Source organism: Stegodyphus dumicola, chromosome 8 (genome assembly GCF_044657685.1).
Source record: "Stegodyphus dumicola isolate Sdum_Otavi_A_Nest chromosome 8, ASM4465768v1".
Lineage (NCBI taxonomy): Eukaryota > Metazoa > Arthropoda > Arachnida > Araneae > Eresidae > Stegodyphus > Stegodyphus dumicola.
In genome coordinates this window covers 126,525,389-126,538,444 of record NC_140775.1, presented here as the reverse complement: position 1 = coordinate 126,538,444, position 13,056 = coordinate 126,525,389, and the positions used below count along the sequence as shown (strand labels likewise).

The 13,056-nt window shown below is 33.0% G+C and overlaps 1 protein-coding gene and 1 long non-coding RNA gene across 2 annotated transcripts; one reads left to right on the top strand and one right to left on the bottom strand.

Moving 5' to 3' along the window:
- Positions 1-6,706, bottom strand: LOC146995947 (uncharacterized). Its single transcript, XR_015042721.1, has 2 exons — positions 6,395-6,706; positions 1-2,322 (listed from the first exon to the last, which is right to left on the bottom strand). It is a non-coding gene; the product is annotated as an uncharacterized LOC146995947 (long non-coding RNA).
- Positions 6,707-6,825: 119 nt separating this feature from the next.
- LOC118184442 (uncharacterized) lies at positions 6,826-11,468 on the top strand. Its single transcript, XM_085822387.1, has one exon. The coding sequence runs from the start codon at positions 7,884-7,886 to the stop codon at positions 9,345-9,347; it is 1,464 nt and encodes a 487-aa protein (XP_085678513.1). The 5' UTR covers positions 6,826-7,883; the 3' UTR covers positions 9,348-11,468.
- The last annotated feature ends 1,588 nt before the right edge of the window (positions 11,469-13,056 follow it).

The window sequence follows — 13,056 nt, the reverse complement described above, 5'->3', positions numbered from 1 at the left end:
AGTACATTTATAACAAATTTTATTACAGCATCTTTACACATATCATTATAACTGAAATCCAACACAATTTATTCTGTGTTGACACAAAAGAAATACAATGCAAGAATATAAAACTCGATCATTATAAGAAATGAACATTCGTAATATGAATCATTTATAATCTTCATAATAAATGGTTTTCTCTCCTTTTAATGCAACATTCAGGTATAGAATCCAGTACAGTTCTATTATGGGGAAGCCATCGGCAAATTTTTTGCTAAACTCGCCAAGAGACTGGTTCATATGAAGTCGCCAATGTTTACTTCTAAAGTTATTATAATGTTAAATTTTTTAAGAAAATGTAAAAGAATGTCTTTTCAAAATTGGCAATGAGAATGCAAATTCCAAAGACGTAATGGTCACTTGTATTTCAATCAACAAGCCTTCAAAACAAGTTTCCCATATTCTATTATAAAATATCTGGTTTCAATGATAATTGTAAGAGAATACATGTCAATATACACAGTCCAGTCACATTAATGTGACCACCAGGTACTTTCCATGTCAGAGTTAAATAACCAATCACAGAAGGCAGGTGGCAGCACAGTGCAGTTGAGCGTATATAAAGGGTGTGTGAGGGCTTCGGAAAACATTTCAATCATTGGCGTAATGCAGAAACGAAGCGATTTATCCGACTTCCAAAAGGGCATGATCATTGGCTTTCGGGCCAAGGGTGGAAGCATTTCCGAAACGGCTGAGTTTGTGAACTGTTCGCGTGCCGCCGTGGTAAAAGTGTACTGTGCATGGCAAAATGGGACTGTCCAAAATCAGCGACGTGGCAAATGTGGTGCACCACGGGCCATAGATGACAGAGGCGAACGACGGTTGCGGAGATGCGTTCGGGCAGATAGACGGGCTACCGTTGAGCAACTGACCACCAAAATGAACCAAGGGGCTACCAAAAGTGTCTCCCAAAGTACTATTCAGCGAACATTGCTGCGTCTGAGCCTCCGAAGCAGACGCCTGGTTCGTGCACCTATGCTGACTGCTGTTCATCGACGGCGAAGGCTAGAATTTGCACGCCAGTACAGCAGCTGGACGTCCACTGAGTGGCGACAGGTTGCCTTTTCGGATGAATCGCGTTTTATGCTCCATCGGACAGATGGACGTTGGCGTATAAGGCGTGAAACCTCTGAAAGGAACCACCCTGCAACCATTGCCGGAACGGTCCAAGCTGGAGGCGGGAGCATTATGGTCTGGGGAATGTTTTCCTGGCATTCTCTAGGTTCACTGATCATTGTGGAAGGCACAATGGATCAATACAAGTACGCATCTGTCCTTGCGGACCATGTTCACCCCTACATGCGCATTGTTTTTCCTCAGGATGATGGCATCTTCCAGCAGGACAATGCGAGGTGCCATACAGCTGCCAGTGTACGTGCGTGGTTCGAAGAGCACCAGGATGAGTTTATCGTCCTCCCCTGGCCAGCAAACTCACCTGACTTAAACCCAATCGAGCATCTGTGGTACCATCTCGATCGAGTTGTTCGCGCCATGGATCCTCAACCGCGTAATCTAGCGCAGCTGGCCACGGCATTAGAGTCGGCATGGCTCAACATCCCAGAGAACACCTTCAGGGACCTATGTGACTCTCTTCCTGCACGTCTCGCAGCAGTCCGCTCTGCGAAAGGTGGTTATTCTGGCTTTTGACAGATGGTCACATTAATGTGACAGGACTGTGTAGAATAATGACAATACACCAATGGCATTTTAGGAAAAAAAAAAAAAGTTTGCTTATTATCAATAATTAAATTTACAGTTATATGAAATAAAATAAACATACCCATTATATGCATCACAAGGTAATTTGTTTAAGAAATATTTTTCCATTCTTATGATACTCAGTTTCATAATATCCACAATTATCTGGGACATTTTTTACTTCTTCAGCACATAAAGCTCTTGCAATAATCAAAGATCTTTCCATCTATTTTATAATACTGACAATTTGTTACACAAGACACCACACTGATAAGCACAAATGTATATTACCAAATGAAGAGTTTTTGTTGAAAATAAGGAGGATGAATTATTCCAATACTTATATTTAGAATTAAATCATGCACACAATCAAGTTCTAAATATTCCTTTGTTAATCATTTTCTTTATCATTCAGGACTGATCGATATTCTTGAACAGAGTGGTGTGACAATGGATATTGCACATATTTTTTAGTCCACAAAGCACCAATTCTTAACTTCAATAAACTAAGATATATCCTATGCATTTTTACACCTGAGAGCCATTTCATGATAAAAACACTCCTTTCTTTGTTATGAATACCTGAAACAAACAAAGAAAAAACAGAACAAATTTATTTTTTAGTCTTTAAAATCATATATCATATAACTATTATACAGGTGAAATGTTATAAAGACCTTAGTATTTCAATAAAAATTCTTTGTAAAGACTTATAAATTAATATCATAATATATTTATAGAGCTTGGGTCAAAATTATTATTATGAAATATAATTATTGCTGTATGTCTCTTTCTTTTTAATAAACAAGGTGTTAGCCGAGGTTTCCAAGCCTTGTTACCAAAGTGTACATGGTAGAGCCTTATCATGTCAGGAAAAGTGCAATGACAGAAAAGGATACCGGACATCCCTTGCAGTCACACTTCATCATTTTTTATTTAATTATTTCAATAACTTTTCAAACTTTTAGTCTGTTTGCTTATTTTTCATGTTCCAAAACGAAAAGTCCCTAGGCCATTTCCAAGTCGTTTTCCAGTAGAAGCAGTCCGGCTAATTCTATCTTTGGATTTCTTAACAGTGAGATTTTTTATGGGATGGGGTAGTTAGCCCCACACCCAACCCCCAACCTGGAGGACCAGTTCCCTGATATAATCCCCAGGAGCAGGGTGCCCGGCCCCAGAAGCTGGGTACCCATTTTAGTCGCCTTTTACGACATGTATGAGCTACATTGGGACTATTCTTTCACACCCGGTCACCACACAGGTATATTAGTAGATTGATTTGTGCTTATTCACTGTGAATAATGTGAAGAGCAAATATTACTTGAGCTGAACATGTAGTACTATCCAGAAAGAGTCCATACAATTATTGCATAAATAGAAATATTAGAGTTAGATTGTGCAGAAAGAAGACATTATGGAATTTGTCTTCTTTCTACACTACTACACTATGCCATGTAATATGTTTTTTCTACACTACTACTCTATGCCATGTAATTGCAGGATACAAAATCTTAAATAATGACGAACATTTTAAGAAACACAATTGAAATACAAAATAGAAACTTTGGGAACTTGAGAAGTAACTGAGTATAAACAAAATTTTAAATAATATAAAATCTTCAGTAATACGGAAAACTTGGTTAAATAACTAAATAAGCAAAGAATAATATCTACAAGTCCAGAATAAATTATGATATTTAGCATTTAAATGTATAATAAATATGCTTCTTAAATCTCAGCTGCTCAGCAACGATGACACGTAGATATTTAGCAAAGGCGCTTGTAAATACAATATAGAAATTTCAGGACCTTGAGAAGTAACTTAGTATAAAACAAATTAAAAATTATATAAAATCTTGAGTAATATTAAAAACTTTGTTAAATAAGCAAAGAATAATATATACAAGTCTAAAATAAATTTTGGTATAAAGCAATTTAAATGTATAACAAACATGCTTCTTAAATCTCAGCTGCTCACCAAAGATGACACGTAGATATTTAGCAAAGATGCAGTTTGAGAGAATTTTAAAAATTACTTTTAAAGACAGCATAAATGTTACTTTGCAAGTGTCTGATGTTTCTTTTTTTTTCTTTATTGGACTTAATATTGTCATTTTTCCTATTGCAAAGATTCTTGAGCATGATATTTGTTGATATCCAAATTATCAGTTTGCTTATACTTTCACTTGTATGACCATTATCACAAATAATATCATCAAAGAGCATTTCTTTTAATTCTAAAATTTTAAAAGTCAAATTTGTAACAATTTTCCTCTGATTTTGTTCCAACAAAAAATCTTCATATTCTTCACTACACAGCTTATTTACAATTAAATAATTATATAAAGTCAGAACTGGCAGATGGCTACTAATGCCCTTCACATCACTCTCCGTAATATTTAATGATGGGTAATATACTGTATTATCTAATTCTATAATATCATGAAGATTATCATCATATTCAAATGATGTTAAAGGGACAGTAGTATTTTTAATAATTAATTCTAACTTAATACTTGATTGTATTCTTAATTTTTTTCGCATTCTAATAACTGTCTCATTGAAATATGATACTGAGAACCAGAAAGTTGTCTGTATTTACCAAACCGGGCTTCAAGAGCATCAGTCTGAATTTTTCCTGGAAGTATATATTTCATTCCAAGTTCTTCAACACAATATCTAGTCAACTCCAGTATACCATAAGTAGTTTGTTTGAGAGCTGCATGAGTTTCTTTTGTAAGCATGCCTGTTGAACATTTCATTGATTCCCATGCATTAACCAGTTAGGAAACTGATTGAGGAAAATAACTTTTGGATCAGAATCATCTGCTGTTAATGGCTTCATAAATTCACTCTTTTGATGTATACCTTTAAACATAGTTTTAACATTCATAATATCCCACCATTTGCATATTATGGATATAAACTCAGATGTATCTGAATAGTGTGGTATTTCATGCAAAGGACCCAAATGAATCAGACCTTCAATAGTAAATTTATTAAAAATCTTAAGAACCAGTTTAATGTTTTGTTTCTCTAAATTAGAAGGTGAAAGACTTGTTAGAGTTAAACCATTAGAATTTCAATTTCATGTAGCTTTCTCAAAGACATAAACGAAGCAGTTTTGAAGTGCTTCTTTGAAAGATCTTCAATATTTGGAAAAAACATACATGTACCAGGATTTTTCTTTTTCAGCCAATTGTTCCTTATATTTTTAAATAAATGAACTGCATCTATTATGTAGAAAAGAGGCCTATTCCCATTCATTGGATGTTTGTGTAAACAAATGAATTACGTGGTGGATTTGAAAACAAACTCATGGCTTTTCTATTTATTGCATTGTTGTCTGTAATAACACAAATAACAATAATTCCCATATTTTCAAGACCTCTAATCACTTTTTTAATTACATAATGTAATGTTTCAAAATTTATTGTGTTAACAGGCATAATATGTATTACCTCTTTGAATGAAGATTCCAAACTGGATATCATAAAAGCAAATGCACTGGTTGCCGGACTGGAAGAATCAAATGCAGCCCCAATGACAGAGCCTCCTTTGTAATCAAAATATGGCTGAACATAAATTTCATCTACCAAAAGAATCACTTTTCTTTCTCGATCCTCAAGGAAAGTTACACGATTTTTTATATATTTTAAAAAATTTTCATCAATAGTTTCATTACATGGTGACAATACTAAATTGCTGCAAATTTTTTTTTAAAGTCGAAGGATGAGGCATAATAATACTGCCACTATCCCTTAAAAATTTATATGCATGTGGTGATATAGTATTTAACAAGCACGCTAACACTAGTACATCAGGATTGTATCTAAAATTATTTTTAGGGCAAAGTAAAAGATTCATCTGGTCTTGCAAAAATTTAATAATGCTCTTATTTTTGTCGTTAGAGATAGTTTGCAGTAATTCATTAATTATATCAATTGTTATGGTTAATTTTGAATTTAACTCTTTGGTTTGAAGATTAGCAAATTTATCTAAAACAGTCCTAATTTCATTAAAATTTGGGAATGTGTAAAATTTGGGAAATGGAATTAAAATGTGGGAATGTGTAAGGAGATAATTGCATAATAGATTTTTCTTTAATAAATACAGACATTTCTTGATTGTCATTCACAACTACAGAATAATCAATTGATGGCCCAGGACTAAAAACAATATGAATAAAGCAAACAGTTGAGGTATCTGGAACTGTGTATACATGCCAAAATGCTGATATTCCATAGCGATCAATACATGACAAAATTTAAATTAATATATAAAAGGGAGTAAATAGTTATGTATAAAATATAAATTAATTATTTTTAAATATAAAAGGGAGTAAATAGTTATAGTGTATAGCTAATGGCATGTAAAATTTTAAGAATAAGCTGTGTTAGCTTATATTATAACATCAAATTTATACAGGTCCATAAAAAAAATGTTTTATTCTGAAACAGATCAGGTAATATAATTATGCAAAGCCCGTTTATTCTACGATGGGTTGACACAACATTATTCAAAACGAAATTATACATAGCACAGCAGCCTTGTCTCTACCAGAAATAACACATGTATACTAGAACATACGCCTAAAAACGTTGATATAATTAGAAAAATATAAATTTACAGAAGTAAAGTAATGTATTCTTACCTCTGTAAAATACATCCAACCTTAAAACCATAAAAAAATCAAAGTATTCTGGTTCAGCGTTCGCACAACGTAAGAAGCTTCAGCAATCAGCAAAGAGCCACCGCATGCGTTCCGAAGTTTATTATGACCAGAAGTCGTGACGTCACAGGAATTTTCGAACCGCGCGCTTAGGCTTGAAGTAGAGTCGGTGTTGTCACAGCGCCTTCCCACCCTTCCTCTAGGAGAGATTCTTTGTTCGGGGGTATTCCCGGTTTCAGCGCCCTCTTCGTTGAGCTATTCTTTGGCTTTACAGAAAATTTCGAGTAGCGTCTAGCCCTAGCATTGAAGTTGCTTCACGCATGCGCAATGACAGTTTCGTTGGCGTTATTGGCTGGTGTCCGTTATACAGAATTGGCGATGTATCATCAGGTTGGCAACTAAAGACATGTTATTCCACTAAATATTTCCACGTTGCAGAAGTTAGGCCTGAATAAGAAATTTGAAGCATAGAAGTTAGTTAATGTGTTACTATCGCGGTCGTTATTATGGAAGGTAATTTTGTATGTTTAGAGTGTTCAAAGACGTATGCATTCCGACGAAATCTACGGGCGCATATTACTAAGTGCCATCCATCGAAATTAGAGGAATTAGCTCCTGCATTAATAATTGTTCCCAAATTTACATGTAATGATTGTGAGAAAGTTTTTTCAAAACAAAACCTGTTTCGTACGCATGAACATACAGAGCATGGTAAGAGTTATACTCCTAAACTCACAAAAGGTGGTAAATGTTACAGCTATAAGAAGTGCCCATTATGTGATTTTACATCTACAAAGGCAGACTTGTTGAAGCATTTTGAAAACATCCATGATAAATGTGTTGTAACTGAAGATTTGCAGTTCCCTTCTTTTCAAGAATTTAATGTATGGAAAAAAGGCATTGAAACAGAGACAAAGTGCAGTTTTATAGTCGAACGTGGTGCCCAAAAAAGGAATTCAGATACCCACTACTTTTTTGTGTGTCATCGTTCTGGTGTTTATACACCAGAAGGTAGTGGTATTAGACATTTAAAACTACAGGGGTAAAAAAAAATAAATGGATTTTGTCCAGCAAGTATTACAGTTATTGAAACTGATGGAAAATGCTGTGTTCAATACTTAAAGACTCATGTTGGCCATAAAAATGAAACTGGACATATGTTTCTTTCAAAGGAAGATAGAATGCATTTAGCTTCCAAGATTGCTGCTGGTATTCCTTTCGAAAGGATTTTAGGCGAGATTCGCGATTCTATTGCAGGAGATCAGACACGTATGCATCTAGTTACTTGCCATGATTTACACAATATTGAATTTCTGTTCAATCTGTCATCTGTAAGACATGCAGTAAGTGTGGACTCATGGGTTCGTGAAATGGAGGGCACATAAAATTCTTGTGTGCTCTTTTATAAACCACAAGGACAGCTAAGTGACATGTACCCTGAGCTTAACCTTGAAGATTTATTCTTATAATTATGAATGAAGCTCAGTGTTACATGTTAGAAAAATCTGGTAAGGACTGTGTCTGTGTTGATGGGACTCAGGGTTTAAATAACTATGGGTTCGAACTTATCACACTGTTGGTCCTCGATAATCTTCGTCAGGGGTTTCCATGTGCTTTCTGCATATGTAGCAGAAACGATCAAACGGTAATGGCACTGTTTTTTTCACACATTCAGAAAACATGTGGAAACATTCAGCCTGACATATTTATGTCAGACATGGCTAATAATTTTTTTAACGGGTGGTGCCAAATTATGCCAGCCCCCAAAAAACGGCTTTTCTGTAGCTGGCATGTAGATAGAGCATGGCGAACGCAGTTAAAAAAAGTAAGTAGCAAAGAAAAACAACTAGAAGTGTACAAAATATTGCGAACTTTATTAGAAGAGAGGGACATCGCAGCATTTGAAAACATGTTAAAAACAGCAACCGAAACACTGCTAAATGACTCGGATACAAATGCCTTTGGGCAATATTTCATTAACCACTACGCAAAAAATGCCACTGCATGGGCATATTGCCATAGATTACAGTGTGGGATTAATACAAACATGCATCTAGAAAGGATGCATAAGACCATAAAGTATCTCTATCTTAATGGAAAAATAGTTAAACGACTCGACAAGTCTATAACAATATTAATGAATTTTATAAAAGATAAATTAGTCGACAGACTAATTATTCTGAACAAGGGTAAACTGTGCAGCAAGTTACAAATTCTGCGCAAACGCCACAAGGTAATCCTAACTGAATCGTATTCAGTCATTCAGAATGAAAGAGGTTGGAAAGTTTTATCAAGTGATTGTTCTGAAATCTATCTGGTCGAGCAAAAAGTCAATGATTGTACTTGCCAACTTACTTGTACTGAATGCAATGCATGTATTCACAAATATACTTGTACATGTGTAGATGCAAGTATAAAATGGAATATGTGCAAGCATATCCATTCTGTATGTCAGTACAGAAAAAATAAAAATTGTGATGACCATAATGATTCAGTAGGTGATTTATGTATCGATCATGATGATGACAAAGTTACCGAGCAGGATATAATTTCATCAGAATTAGAAAAAAATTTACCTAGCACTTCTAAAACTTTAACTTTGATGGAAAAAGTTCACAATATGAGTGAAAAGTTTTTATTCATTGTGCGCTCAATTAAAAATGATGCTGAGTCTAATGCAGTAAATAGACTGTTAGATGCAGTACAACCAACACTGGATGCAGTGCGTGCCCATAATGTCAGCTTTTCTGAAATTCAAACTGCTGGCCCTCCTAATAAAAATATTACACCCCAAAGTACGACAAAGAAGAAAAAAATTGATGTGCCTCAGAGGCATTTATTTTCTGTAAAAAAGGGAGAAAGAAAAAAAAAACACAAAAAAAATTGTGTAAACCCACAAAGGAAGAACCCCAAATCACTGCCTTACACCTACTAAATGTTGGAGAATCGAATCATAACACAGATACAAGGCCAGTATCACAGCAATACAATCCAGAAGACTAAGCTTCTTCATACTAGGCTAATAATAAATTATTTATGCTTACAGGTAATCTTTGTCTGAATACCCATTAGCTTCCACTATAAATTTATGGCCAAAAATTCCTTGCAATAATTTGTAATTCTAATTTTTGTAATAGCTCATAATAAATGTTACAAAAGAAATAAAAGTCTATATCAAGGCATCTCATTACTGTATGTTATTTAAAATTAACAATTTTAATACTTTGACTGCTGTCTGCATCGTACGTCATTTGACCATGGCACCAAGATGATTTTTTTTTATTAATTCAAATATGTCCAACTATTATGCAATGTATATTGTGTTGAAATATTACTTACAGAAGATAAGGTGAGTTTTATTAATTATGTTTAGTGCACTTTTTATGGTGGGTATTAACGGTGATCCCCCAAGGTGCTGTAGACCATTATTGCAATTTATTATTTAAATTTTTGCAATTTATTATTCTTGAAATCATTATAGTAACTATGGTATTATTAAAAACTTATCAGTATCAATATTTACTCTAATATTTTTACTATTGGTTGCATCACTGGTGGCCCCCAAGGTGCTGTAGCCAAGTTGAGTGCCAGCCACTGGTTATGCCCCCACAGCAATCAGTGTTAATCAATTCTTTAAATACAATATAATAATTTTTAATTTTATTACAATAATTATTTTTGTTGATAAAGGTCATAAATGTTAAAAAGAAATTTAAAAATCAACATTGGATTTGCCGAGAAGCTTACTGCAGTGAAATTTTAGATGATTTCTGAAGATAATATATTGCAAAGAATAAAATCATATCTACATTCCTGACATAACTAAGTTGAAGACAGGGGAACAGGGAATGGTACTATTCAACGTCAAGACATATTTTCTTTACATGACTCTATATCTTGATGTATTTATTACATTAAGTTGATTTAGTTTAATAATCTAATAAACAATCCCCAGGCCCTACTGAACAGCAGTCAACAACGCTAGCTACTATACTGGTTGAGCGGCTTTTTATAACTTAAATATATGTATAATTCGTCAATAAATATGTTTTAGTGCGAGTTTTAACAAAGCACAAATTGTTTGCATATTTAGACAAAAGATAATTTTTTTTTCGTGTGTGTGTCTTTTATATTATTATGTTAATAATGCTTCATTTTAAGTGTTAACCATAAATAATTTCCCTTTAACATCGTCACTGCATAAAGGCGCTCGTTAGGCATTTGCATGATGGCACCGGTTGGACTTAAAGCAAACCTGCATAAGAACATGCCTTTATGTTCTAAGGTCTTTTCAAAAAAGAGAACTTTTTTTAGACCTTTATCTGACTTTGCAGTTACCTTTAAACATAGCAATAATTTGCTTCATGTCTATCAGGGGTTTTGGACTATTTAACGTTTACCAGACCAAGTAAAACTAAGGCTCCTCTAAACCAGGCTGAATCACCAATGTGTTTCTCTCTTGGCGAGGGAGTGAACGCGCTGCCAATTTTGGCGCGTTTATCGCACACGCTGGCTGAATGTCTGCTGTTTTTTTAAAGATTTATTTTATAGACGCGCGGTATTCAGCGCATATAAACTTTTCGGATAATTTATTAATTCTCGAATAGTATATAGACGTTTTCACTGAAATAAAAATTTCGCGTATATTTTGTAAACATATTCAAAATAACTTATTCTTTAGATGTTTCAGTTTCGTTAGCAGACTATAATAAATAAGATATGAATAAAAACTTTCAATAGTGTCAAATGGGGAAATAGTTAAAGCGTAGAGTGTGCAAATAATTTATCTTAATGACATTTTAACAAAAATTTCCATAAAAACACTGTAAATTCATACTAAAAAAATAACTTAAGAATATGTTGTCATTTAAGTCTGAGGTACATGGAAATAATTGTGCAAGATTCTGAAGAAACACTTTCTTTTAAATGTGTGAAATATTTCATAACATAATATGGAAGAAGAAAGTACAGCATTCTGTGTTTTGGATGCTTTTCATCAAATGTAATATAAATACGAACTAGAAACCGTAATAAAAGTCCTTCCTCTTCAATCAGATCACCTTTGTGTTGCATTGTATTTGTAATACTTCTAAAAATCCAGTTTTTACCTAAATTAAAAAAACAGTTATTCCATAAAAGATAATAACTTTGAACGTATATAGAATGAATTTTGTAATTTGAGTTATGTTACAAAATAATTCATAGTTTATATATTTTATACTAATAATTTAGATAAAACCTGTCCAATTTAAGAATGTGTGTTAACCACATTCTTAAATTGTAAAAGGATGACTTAACCACATGTAATTCATTTCAAAGCATAAAAGAAAGCTTATTTTTTATTTTACACAGCAACAGCATTTTCATGCAGTCAACTTTTTTTAACTGCTAGTTATTATACATAATACTTAATTTTAAAAACCCATTCTTATTAGAAAGCATAACTAAGAAACTTCTTTTTAAAGCACCACAGTGATTGCAAAGAATGTCGTTAAATTTACAAAAGTATTGAAGATATATTGAACAGCATTATAACAAGAAAGTACTGTACAAAATATGTAAATTTAGCATAACTTCTTTTTTAATATTTGCATAGTTTCCTCCAAATGAACCTTAATGGGAAGTTATCTTGCGAAAATTTAAAAGTATTAAAATGGCCTCTATTTAAGATGTAACTGCATTTATAATTATTTTGTAATTGCGAATAGATTATATTATTGCAATTAGATTATGCACTTACAACATAATTGCATAAAGTAATGAAATTAAGAGTTCACAGATACAATGTAATATAATTACAATGCAATTACCTAAATTGTAATTATAATCACTTATTTCATACCACAATATTACAATCACAATGTAATTTAAATTGGGTACTATATTTGCATACCCTCCACTCAAAAGGAGGTACTGATAAGCCTGGAAGTTATTATCAACAAAAAGCCTGTTCAGGACAGTTTGATGACAATTTCCACCGGGCGAAAAGTACATTCTTAAGCCCAGGCAAATCATGACAATAAAAATCATTTAGTCTTATGATTGACTATATTTTAAACCCTAAATTTGAATTCTGCACCAAATTATTTACCTATATTTTAACATACTTTATGAATTATTAGAAGCGATATGGCAAATATCTTCTAAAAATAACTGTAAAATATTTGTATCCATTAATTGATTCAGATACACACTTTTATTATTTAAGTATATCAAAATAACAGTTTCATGTTCCTGAAATACAAAAATTATGGAAAAAGTTAAAGTAATATTCTTAGAAGCATATGATATTAGTCACCAGATGCAAAATTATAGTTAATTTTTTGCCCTAAATACAATTTTATTACACAGTAGTCAAATGTGTAACTTAATAACATGTTATATAAAAAATTAATGATAATAAGTTTATCAGAAATGAATTAATTCTGCAAATAAACTTTCTGCACTTGAAAATTTTCTACACCTGAGGGGAGGGAGAGATCTAGTAAAATTAGATTTATTATAACTTCAGTTGGACCAAACACCTTCTCTCTATATATATGCATCACTAAAGAAATAAATAAAATTATCATGCTTAAAAAACAGATATACCATACCAGTTTTTTTTTCCCCTTGTTACACTTTACATTGAGAAATAACAAACC

What these genes read in the sequence shown, in the direction of transcription:
- LOC118184442 (XM_085822387.1), top strand. Translation starts at nt 7,884, where the DNA reads ATGAATGAAGCTCAGTGTTACATGTTAGAAAAATCTGGTAAGGACTGT.